At 35.8% G+C, this 12,041-nt stretch overlaps 1 protein-coding gene across 2 annotated transcripts in view; it reads right to left on the reverse strand.

The window, feature by feature from the left end:
- Nucleotides 1-11,495, reverse strand: part of hlk (hulk) — a 28,548-nt gene extending 17,053 nt beyond the window's left edge. The window contains exons 1-14 of one of the 2 annotated variants that reach the window (XM_066395243.1): nucleotides 11,264-11,495; nucleotides 7,269-7,451; nucleotides 4,431-4,571; nucleotides 3,979-4,014; nucleotides 3,375-3,557; nucleotides 3,180-3,323; nucleotides 3,005-3,127; nucleotides 1,474-1,665; nucleotides 1,295-1,417; nucleotides 1,046-1,237; nucleotides 811-993; nucleotides 628-759; nucleotides 370-575; nucleotides 18-314 (exon numbers count right to left, since the gene is read on the reverse strand). In XM_066395243.1, coding sequence (XP_066251340.1) covers nucleotides 18-314; nucleotides 370-575; nucleotides 628-759; nucleotides 811-993; nucleotides 1,046-1,237; nucleotides 1,295-1,417; nucleotides 1,474-1,665; nucleotides 3,005-3,127; nucleotides 3,180-3,323; nucleotides 3,375-3,557; nucleotides 3,979-4,014; nucleotides 4,431-4,571; nucleotides 7,269-7,451; nucleotides 11,264-11,408 — 2,280 coding nt within the window. In that variant the 5' untranslated portion in view covers nucleotides 11,409-11,495. The remainder of the gene's footprint in view (nucleotides 1-17; nucleotides 315-369; nucleotides 576-627; nucleotides 760-810; nucleotides 994-1,045; nucleotides 1,238-1,294; nucleotides 1,418-1,473; nucleotides 1,666-3,004; nucleotides 3,128-3,179; nucleotides 3,324-3,374; nucleotides 3,558-3,978; nucleotides 4,015-4,430; nucleotides 4,572-7,268; nucleotides 7,452-11,263) is intronic. The other variant, XM_066395244.1, reaches the window with a different exon arrangement.
- Nucleotides 11,496-12,041: the final 546 nt, after the last annotated feature.

Below are 12,041 nucleotides of genomic sequence, written 5' to 3' on the forward strand. Positions count from 1 at the left end.
TTCAAAGGGTATCCTACCTGATAAACTAGAGGCTCTTTATTCCTAAAGAACACCAGTTTTGGGAAACTCTTGATATTGTACTTCTTTGCCAGCACTAGATCTTCGGTAGTAACGAAGATAATGCCATTTTCATCTAACTCGTCGTCGATATTCTCTAGTTCGTCCAAAATGGCGTCGCATTTTTCTCCTTCATCGCATTTTCCACTGAAGTAGACCACCACGTACTCATGTTCATTTATCAGGTCTTCCAGAATTTCGTCTGTGACTTCTTCAATGGTTGCAGTATTTTTTTGTTCAATTAACCACTTAAGAACCTAGAAACAATAATTGTTTAAAACTCTCTTAAAGTGTAAATTGAACACAACAGACTTCGTCCTCATTCATCAAATCTCCTTCGTAAATTGAAGGAATCTTCTCTTCGAAGTATACCAACGTTGGAAGATGATCAATGCCAAATTCCTTAGCTTCAGCGTCATTGTCGATTCGAACAATGACAATGCCTTCTTTTCCCAATTCGTCGTCAATATTTTCCAATTCGTTCAACACTCGTATGTCTTCCTTGTCATCCTTGTCATCTAAAAATGCATTCCAAATACAAGAAAATTGAATGCAACTACAGTTACTTACAAAAGAGAACTGCCAAATACTGTTGGGACTCAATCAAAAGATCCATCATTTCATCTGTAATATCGGGAATTTCACTGTGCTTCTTTTGATGTATGAGCCATCCCAATAGCTCATCTTCCTTCATTAAATCACCTAAAACAGACTTAAGTACCAAATATGGTGCAATCAATCAATCAATTGGACCTTCATATAAATGAGGAATCTTCTTCTCGAAGAAGACTAAAGTGGGAATTACATCGATGCCATATTCTTTGGCTTCATCATCATTGTCAATTTTGACAAACACTATGCTGTTTTGGTCACACTCATCGTCGATGTTCTCTAATTCTGATATGACTTTCTGCGATTTCTTTTGATCTTTATCATCTGAAACCAGGTAGTGACTACGTGAGGCTATAATGGACTTGGTGATCCTTACAGAACAACACAGCCACGTATTGCTTCTTTGCCAGAATCATGTCAAGCATTTCATCAGTAACATCTTCAATTTCGTCATTTGCCACTTGATGTTCGAACCATTTAAGGACCTTCTCTTCATCTTCTAGGTTTCCTTCATAGAGAGTAGGAATGCCAGCTTCGAAATATACCAATGAAGGGATTTTTTCAATGCCTGAAAATTGGTATTCGTTTTTTACGTCGTTTTCAATGATCTTTAATCCTGTCTTACCGTATTCTTTAGCCTCATCCTCATTGTCGATTTTCACAAACACGATGCCGAGTTTGTCGCATTCGTCGTCAATGTTTTCGAGTTCGTTTAGCACCTTTTGCGACTTTCTATCATCGTCGTCGTCTATGGTAAGGGTTAAATCAGTCGAAGTTGCTTAATAGTTTAGGAGAGAAACTTACAAAACAAAACCGCTAATGTTTTTCCTTCTCCAATTAATTTATCAAGCATTTCGTCAGTTACATCTTCAATTTCGTCTTTTTCCAACTGTTCCACGATCCATTGAAGGAATTCATCTTCTTCCTCCAGGTCGCCGTCGTAGACGTTTGGAATGCCCTTTTCGAAATATACAACACAGGGCAGAGAGTCTAGTCCTGAAAAGCAACATAACATATGAGGTAGTGACTTTGGTGTTGGAAAACGCTTGTTGAAGTGCTACAGAGACCAACCAGATGGTTTAGAAATTTTCCTGAGACTGAAAGGAGGGAAATACTAGAATGTTACTAAAATCGGGAACCTAATTTTTATTCGAATCTTCATAATTAAATTTCTTCAAATATTCTTCCCATTTTATTTTATAGGAAAACTTTACTATTCTTTATGTGCCTTTTGAAAGTATTGAAAATGAATATAGAATGTCTGGTATAAGTTTATCAGTTCAGTCACGTAACGCACCTTGTATAATTAAAAAGTTTACGTTAATTTGTTTGTGGAATAACTTTCTAATGATGGCTCGTGTTGAAGTCAATTTTCGATAACTAATTTTTAATCTTGACACCCTGTATTTTATTTTATATCTATGTTCTTCTATTTATTACAAGTCTTTTAAGCATGATTTTTCTCTATCTATCTATCCAAGTTTTCGATTAATAAAAGGATTCGTGTTAATTTGCAATTTGGGCAACTTTCCAAATTTTTCAAATAGGTAGCTACCAAATCATGTAGGTATTTCATTTTATAGTTAAATTCTTTTGTTAATTACGAGAAAGTATAGATTCTGGATATTTATTTGTTAGTTTGTGAGTAATTATTGTATTATTTTTATTAATTCAAATGTTCAACACGGCACGTGTTACAGTTTCTTAAAGTTTGCATAAGTCATATTTTTTCCTATGTGGTTTGTTGCACTATTTTTGGAGTATAACTTACCTCCGTTCATCTCTTAGAGGTTGTGTTTATTTCAAACAATTATAAATTGTTCTTTCTTAAATCTCATTTGGGATTAACACTTCACACATAAGTGAACAACAACCTCTACTCGAGTGTGAAGCATTATGTCCAAACAAAATAAAAATCAAACTTGTTTGATTATAACATATATATGTATATATATTTTTATTATATTTTTTTATATTATTATTATTTACATATTTTATATTTTTTTGTATTATTTATTAGATTTTTTATATTTTTTAATTTTTTTTATGTTTTTTTTTGTATTTTATTATTAATTTAAATTTTAAAACGCATTATCAGTTTTTTAAAAGTTAATTGGCCATATTTTGTGAATATAGTTGGAGCATTTACGAAAATTAATATTTTAATTATAGCCGAACTCAATTTACAAGGCTTGATTTCTCTTCAAGTTTCAAAATGTAACTTTATTAAATGCCGCGTCCTTCTAGCTTCCAGCACTTATTACTTATAATGGTTTGTGGATATAGAATTCTGAAGTAAACGGTTCATTCTCATTAAAAAAATTTAAGTTCTTACCGTACTCTTCAGCAGCAGCGGGGTCGTCAATCTTAACGAACTGAATACCGTATTTGTCGCAATCATCATCGATGTGTTCCAGCTCATCCAGTGCTTGCATTGATTCATCATCATCACGATCATCTGTAATAGTTAATGTGTTCAACTGTTATTAACTAATAGTTGAAAATTTTACAAAATAATACGGCGAGATGATCAACGCTGTTGATTAAAGTCCCAAGTGTCTTTAAAGTCACATCCTCTATAACGTCATCCTCATCTCCCGTGCTTTTGTTCTGAACCAGCCATTCCAAGACGTCTTCCTCTTTGGTGAGGTCACCTAAGGAATCCTCTTTTTTAAGACTAATGTGGGAAAAGCGGTGTTTCCTACCTGAGTAAATAATGGGAATTTGATGTCTATAGTAAACAAGTGCAGGCAAAGGCCCTAGATTGTATTCCTCAGCAAGATCTTCATCGTTAATCTTTACAAATCCGATACCCAGTTGGTCCGCCTCATCGTCGATGTTTTCCAGTTCCAGAAGCACTTTTGAACACTTCTTACACTCTGGTTTATCTAAAGAGTTTATTTCAGCATTAGTTTTGGATCATAAATTCAAACGACATAATTATAAACGTTTGGTAAGAACTAATTACAGCAATGGCTAATAATTCATTTTCAACATTCGCAATTAATCGTTCAAGTAAATGGCAAATAGAAAAAAAGGGGAATTCAAAGCGATTTCATGCGAATATAAACCATTTTATTTTCTCCGCTTCTGTTATTCGGCTTTATAAACCTGAGGCCATAAAATGTTTGATATCTTGGCACTGGAACATATACACATACGTGTTACTTAACAAACTTTTAAATAGGAATTTAGGAGTCGCTTTAGAATAAATTTGTTTAGTAATAAATAATGTTTTGTTATATTTTTTAATTGAGTCTTAATTAATTAGAGTGTCAAGAAAATGTGAAGCGGAAGCATAATACTTACTAGCTCCATATTTTTGGCATTTATCAGCGTCTGGACCTAAAGGTAAAATGTTACAGAAAGTTAGTAACTCATTAATAGCATTTTTTCCTACATTAGACTGTTATTTACGCCCTTGCTACTGAAGATCACAATAGCGTTATTGGGATATCACCATGTTCATCATCTACATAGTGTAGTGTTTTTGAAGAGGGGAGGGAGTACTGATTAATTAATCATTACTGCTGTATTTCATATACACCTAGAGCTAATACGGATCTCATTTGTTTATTTGTGAAGGCTTTAAATAAGAATTAATGTTCAGATTTTATGGACGAGCGTATTAAATTATGGTGGTCTAGATTTAGAAGTGTATACCTCTTTCATGAATGTTTTGTAGATATATTTTAGTTAATGCAAAGCGACATTTTTGTCTATCCAACATCGATATATCTAAATGTTCAAACGTTACTTACAAAACAATACAGCAACAAAATCCGTTTCCTGCACAATCTTCTCCAATATTTTGGCATTAACTTCTTCGATTCGGTCGGGCAGATCCATTGCCTCGAGGCTGGTGAGGAAATCCAGAACATTTTCTTCATCCATTAAGTCTCCTGAAATGTAAACATTTCTAAATTTAGCTTACATTTAGGTTTAGATTTTGCGTTATCGGAAATTTTAATTTATATTTTTTTGCTGGGCAAATTAGGAGAACCTTAAAATAACAAAAAAAGAACTTGTGTGAACTTGTGTAACCTCCTGTAATGCTGTAATTTTTAATGAATTTCTGTTATTTTCTTCATTGTTTCTGTTCACATTTTGTCAATATTTTCATGAATTAGTACATTTGAATTTTTCTTGCAATAGTAAACAACGCTCCTTCGTAACTTCACAATAATCTCCATTATTCCTTCATCTCCAACCTTGACCGCGTTGACCTTTACTATTGCAATTGTTTTTCTAAGCTTAAGTAGATTAGGATTGTGTCCATATCGTCCTCATCTAACTTAAGCATCTACGTGGTCACCAAGAGTGGTGTAGACAATGCGTGCAGATCCTTTGGTGGTCGTATTTACAATTTCCTACTCACTTCTTTTATCACAACCTTCAATCACTCCTTCTCCACCGTAGTCACTCAGGTCACTGTATTCCATATATTCTATGCCTTTCAAATAGAAAGCTATTGGCTAGTTTACTCTTTTCATACACATACGTTGAATATCTATTTATTTGTTTGACCAAAATTTTCAGGTGACCACTTTGAGAAAGGCTGAGATAGATTGGAGGCATTATGTTTTATGATAGATAGAAGTCATACATTTCAGAGTCACAACATTTTTATGATTTTAATATCCCTGGCTGGGTAAGTCAAAGCATACATATATCCATGAAGAGTCCGCTGTGGAGATCCTGAGCTCATCCCTGAAATTGGGGACATTTTAGGCTGGTTCCACATTTGAGCTGATACCTGCTTGTAGTGCTCTTTCATCCTTTCCAGGCTGTGTTCACATATTCGTAAATAATGAGACATATTCATATATTGTATGCGCACGTGTCTAATGAAGTCAATAAGTAAAGACACATCTTGCCGCTATGCCGCATATCTTCTTTTCCACTAATTTTTCCATATATAATTTTTTCATTTATTTTAGATGCCTATTTAATTATTTACCGGTTTTATTTGGATATACAAGGTTTTTTTTTAACAACAGATATAAATTTTACCAATGACTCATGTTAAAAAGACGTCCTGTAAAGTTGGGTTATTACTCAATAAGCAGTGATGTGTCTTCGTTTTTCCCATATTCCATCCAGAAAGTAATGAAGCTAAATGCTTTATGGTTTCTTTTTGATAATCCTCCTTAATTTTTCATTTGATTGTCATATCCACTATTAATTCTCTATACATACATGTATAGTAAGTGTATTTTTCTTCTAAATAGATATTGTTCTTCTGCTTCCTTCAGTAGCCGATTCTTTAGCAGCGCTTCCAGGGTTTTCCTGCAGCGTGCCTTCTACCCACATATAAGTCGGTAACTGGTTGTCTTCATCTCATCATGTAATTTGTTTTTTCAATGAGTATGAGCTTGGTCTCCTCGAACCTGAATTAATGTATTAATGAAAGAAAGTGACCTAAATAAACGGACGAACAACTTGTATAAACAAACGTGTCACTTGAATACTCAAAGAAATCTTCTCTGGGCACACTGAAGATCAATTCCCTGGAGTAACCTTGATGAGCTTCATGGGCTTGAACTAGCTTAATGTGTCTGAAGGCATGGCAAGTACATTCGATTAACAAAACACCTAAACATTACTCAATTTGCCTACCATCACCTGTGCCAATTTTTTTTTTTTTGAAAAAATATTAGTATTTTCAGCTAGTCAAAGTATGACTAGTTGAATAGAGATAGTTAAGTTGGGCTTCTTGCAAGATTGACCCGCATTGATTTGTTGTCTTGGCTCCGTCTCAGATCCATTGATCTCACAGATGAAATACGCTTGGCACATTGTAAGTTTAGTTCATCCACAACTTTAGCTGTCATTTCATGACATTGCACATGTGGCCTGGCATGAGATACCTTAGAGGAGTCAATAATCTCATCAGGTCGTTGTCCAGATGAAAGTATAGAGACTGTCTTCCGTCGTATTGACTATTAAATCCTCTGAGTTCCTTCTCTTCGAGTGTTTCTACCATTGGTCAGAAAACATAATTCAACAAGTTAAACAAACTGATCTGAAAGTTTCGGAAATCCAAGAATCTAGAATTTTACTATTTTCCAAAAAACCCGTTAATTTGGTTAACCGAACAAAAGAGAGGTGACAGTATACCCTTAGCACTGGACCTTTCTGGACTGGTTGACCATCGAATTTAATTTTGAGTCCGTTGATGGATGGGTGGATTTGAAAAAAATCCGAAAGCGTCTTTTGTTAACCGAAGGACTTGGCAACTTGTGAGGTAAAATTACATGATAAAAATTACATCCAGGTTTCCTTTTATCGAACGAAAAAAACTTGAAAGAACTCGTGTTAACAAATGGCATGTTGTAAAGGTTTATTTTTAAGCCAGCCTCGAAAATGTAATGGTGGATCTTTTAAAAATAGCTTGAAATCTTGAGCTATATTTCTATATATTTCGCTTGCTGTGACCCACATTCGGCCTACGTTTAGGTCTGGAGGTTAAATCCAGAGTTTGGAAGAACCTCCTGGTAGAAACTAATTCGTTGATTTTACTAGCTCACTGACTCCCACTTCGGATGATCATTTGGTATTATTGTCAAGGGAATGATGATAAAGGTATCGCGTCTTACCTTCATATATGATAGGTTGTTTGTCCCTAAAATAAGTGAGGGCAGGGAATTTAGTGATGCCATACTGCTTAGCCAGTCGTTTATCGTTAATTTTCACGAAGTCCACCCCGAAGGAGTCCGTGTCATCGTCGATCTGTTCGAGTTCCTCTAACACTTTGTCACATGTCGTACAGCTTCTCGTATCTGGAAAAAGATTACCAGATCATTAAACTTAGAAATTTCGCACTAAACACCTGAAAAACTTCAGGTTAACATTTATGACGAAAATAAACCTGAAAAAGCTGGATTTCAATAGGTTTTCTTGTGGGGGAGACTGTGATTCGTCATTTTGGAAAATTATTTATAAATGTGAAGAAATATTGTACTTTATAAAAACAAGATTTTGGATAGCGCCCAAAAATACTTTTCTCAGAAATTTTCGATGTTCATTAATTCTTGAATTGAGCATTTTCTGAGACGACACGTAATAGGTATTGGAAGTTCAACGTCCTAAACTGAAATTATTTACAGCGTGTTCATCAGTTAAATTTTGAAAGTGGCGAAGTTCAGTGACCATCAGAACATCAGGATGGGTTTATTTTCTGATGCGATAACAGTCGAAAATTGTTTCTTAAATCTGAGTAAAATGATAATGTTCACATCTTTTGTCTGGGTCTACGTGTACCTTATCTAAAAACTGGTTGGAATTGTCCCAAATCCTCGGTTATAACCCAGAATGAATTTGTCATGCTGCAAAATCGGTGGCTCGAGCCAGCGATTTCAAACTTATAAGTTATATTAATTTGTTAGTGTCAAGAAAAAACGCCTTTAATGTACAGATCTGAGCTATCACAATCCTGATTACCGAACGTTAAAAAATGAATAGCACTAAACAAAGGTAATGAAGGACACTAAATAAGGGTAATGAAGAACACTAAATAAAAGCAGTGAAGAACACTAAATAAAAGCAGTGAAAAACACTAAATAAGGGCAATGAACAGCTTTGACGAGGATTTCTCATGTTCCTGAAATTTCTGTATTTACTCCTCTTCCTGCTCGAAATTTGCAGAAATCTTATTGTCTTTTGTTGTAATTTTAGGGACTAATTTTGAGAACCACATAATTTGATTGTTTTTAGATGAACTATAATAAGAATTTTTATGATTGTATGTGGTGAAATCATCCGACAAAATGCACTGTGTTGCTTAGCATTCCTCCGATTTAAAGCAAAACTTTAAATTTCTAAGTGGGTGTTAGACATTATTAAAATTTTAAATATCATCAGCGTTTCAGCATCAGCAATTAGAGAGCAGATAGGGTTTGGTTAAAAAATAAAACATTTTCATCTGTTTTAACTCTCTCTGCTCCTATTTACGGGAATTGTAATGTAATTAATTTTAATTTATGGCCTGTTTTATTGGCCAGTCTACCCTTAGAGATGTAACATTTGATTTAACTTTTAATCATTTTAACAGCTCTAATGTGCGACCAATGGCGTTCGTGGTTTTCTTATTTGGCTAATGCCCTGTTAATTGATTTGGACATGTCGCGACCCTCACCTTTAGGAGACATATTTAGCAGTAAGCGTCAGATCGGCTTCACTCTGTTAGATTCTTTAAACTGCTTTTACACGTATATTTTAGCCCTGGCAATGGCATTACTTGCCTAACATTGCCGAAGCTTGGGAGCTTGTGAGTTTCCTTTAGTCATTCTTCAAACTGATTACTCAAAAATTCTTCCCCATGTAGGTATTTTATATAGTTAGTTCCAAAGTGGATTTTAAGATTCTTTAGACTTTATGGATTCAAATATTTCAATTTGGGACCAAATACACTACTTTTCGTGGGGATTTTCACTTCCTCAAATTGAGATCGCATTTCTCTAACAAGTTTCTAGTATTTTTTCTGCATCTCTCACAATCTTCGAGATTCCGAATAATTTGTAAAAACTGTTCATCTGATCACAAATCTTCAAACTGATCACAAATGGTGTTCCGCAGTTTTTCAATAACCTAAACTAACTTAAAAATTGTTGGGTTCATTAACTTGCAATAACTAAAAAAGTTGAAGCTAAAGCCTATAGCTACGTACTTACATATTATTCAACTTTACAACCTGTTGTTTTGTGTCATTGGCGCTCTTTCACTCATTTTTCACTATTTTGTTAATTTGAGAAAACAGTTCAATAAAAGAGCCCCTGTATAATTGCTGCATTTTTGGATTCTTTGCAAGTTCTTAAGATTACTTCTCTGAAGTACCCCTTTGGAGGTGTTTCCGGAGTACCCATCGACGTTTGAAATGCGGTACTTTTTGCACTTTCACCGGCTGCGTCATACCTTCCGAATGGTTCGAGTTATGGCAAAATAGCTTTGACAATCCTATCTTTCAAGACAAATCGGAATGCCGAATTCTAATTGCATTGTATATTATATGGAGGTCTAGAATGTGCGAGTTTTTGTAGCAATGTTTCAACAGACTGTTGAACAAAATACTTCAATGTGTGAACCAACACGTACAAGACAAAGAGTTGATATAAATTTATGTGGGCAGGAATTTAGTGCTTTTGAAATACAGGAGGGCAAAGGTTTACTTTTTATTTCCGTAAATTGTGGCTGTTCTTCCGACAGTTTTTGAGATATTTTTCAGATTTTCGCATGATGGTATCCGTATAGTAGACGCCCGCCGGGCGGCGAATAACGAATAGAACAGCAAAATAGGTATAGACTTATACATTTGTGAGCCACTCTGTATAATTCTAAGACTAGGTTTAGGAAAATACCAGGGAGGGACAAATAGGTAATACAGTGAAAATATTATGACATTAAAAGCGTAGCCAGTGGTGATGGTTATTTTTAAAGACTCAATTATGCCTGTGTAAAATGGGAGCAACCAGATATCTGCGAACTTATTTTTAAACCAAAAATTCGACGATGTTGCCATTGTTCTTAAGCCACGTTGCTCCAATCAGGCATTCAAATTGTTTACACATCAACAGGTGTTCGTAATGTGGCTTTATTCCTATACTGCCAGCTATTCAGAGACAACGGAAAATAATTCCCTGGCAAAATTGACAAGGTGATGTTGAAATCGAATATCAACGTAAAATATTTTCCCTTTAGAATAAATCGCGGGTTAGACCTACAAAACCTGCGCGCCCCCATGTTCGCCATTAGGGCCTATTTATTAATATTCTGATAAGTTTAGCAACAGCATAGTTTAGATTACTAGAATTCCTAATTGATGATTGGCAGGAGATTGTATTTGGAGAATTTGAAATGTAAACAGGCGCATGTGCACACTGAAACCCGGCAATTTCAGGTCTAAAGAAAGCAAAGAATATATGGCAAAAATTCCACACGTGGCAACACTGTAACGGGAAATTCGCACGCAACATGTTTCGAATCCCGGCTTTCACAGTCCTTTGGCAATGAAAACCGATTTTCATTGCATCACTCAGCGGGAGGACACACAATACGACATCCAAATCTGGTTATGCGTAAACTACACTTTATTGTTCTTGGTGGGTTGCGCTGTCGAAAGCCCGTCGAAGATCTAATGAAACACCTGCCGCATTTAAGGAGAAATTAAGTGCCGTGTTTACAGGATCTCGTTATGCATAACGAGGATTTCGTTTGTTTTTGAGCTGAGTGGGCAAAGATTTTATATTTAGAAAAAGCAATAGCAGCGAGAAAATGTTTATCTTTCGTGTTATGTAATGAATTGTTTGATCATAAGTGTCTGGCAATTTTTTTGAATTGCGAATTTTTAAAGCTAACTTCTTAGTGACTAAAGCAATGAAGTCACCAGTTTGTTCGGTGCTGAATTAGTCACAAACTTGGCACCTATTTGCGTAGCCCACAGGAACATTCAAGGCACCTCACTGCTTGAGCATGAACGTATTTCACCACCACATACACCAAATCCAGCACTGGTTATTCACCACTTTCGAGAGGCTTTCGACAATCCGAACTGGAAATCACGGAAAGCACCGACGGCACTCCTGGAACGGGTACTTACACCAGAAGACCGCGACATAGCCCTTCTCCTGGAGCACCCGGTCAAGTTGCTTGGCATTGACCTCTTCGATGACGGCGGAGTCCTGGTGCTGCGGGGGGCTGCGTTTGGCCGCCACCAGCGCCACTAGGAGCAGCCACCTCAGCATGCTGCAACCTATCACGACTACGTCGTCCGCTTATGCTGACTGAGCTGGAAAGGACCGCGTCCAGACGTGGGAGACCCCTCGAGACCGTGAATGTTTTGGGTTTCGCGGTGAGGCGCAGAGTTGGATTCAGTTCGTGAGTTCGGTATATCTCTTCCTATGGTTAACGCTGACGATTGGTTTAGTCAGAGAATTGGGATATTTTGATGGGTTGAATAACGACTGAGTGGGGCAAAACAGCAATGATATTTAAGGTGGATCATGAATTATACAGGAGCAACGGGAATTGTATTTATAAGCTGATCTTAGCTTGTATTTTAGCATCAAAGAAATATTCTTCCAATAGCGAAATAGCGGGATTTCATCAAACGTTTTAAATTTTAGAAATTCACTAAAAATCTCCCCTTTCCTCAACGAACCAATGAAGTTGGATGCATGGGGAATGCGTCCAACGTCTCATGCGAATCGTGAGAAATAAAGACATTGTGTGCGGTTCGTCGGTTGTCGTACAATAAAAATAGGAATCGTCATCCTAAGATGATCTTTCTTTTTTTATCCGAAACCAGAAATTTAATTGCTCAAATATATTTTTTAAGAGAACATCCGACATATACACATGAACGTACTTTAAAAATA

This window comes from Euwallacea similis, chromosome 11, assembly GCF_039881205.1.
Source record: "Euwallacea similis isolate ESF13 chromosome 11, ESF131.1, whole genome shotgun sequence".
Taxonomy (NCBI): domain Eukaryota; kingdom Metazoa; phylum Arthropoda; class Insecta; order Coleoptera; family Curculionidae; genus Euwallacea; species Euwallacea similis.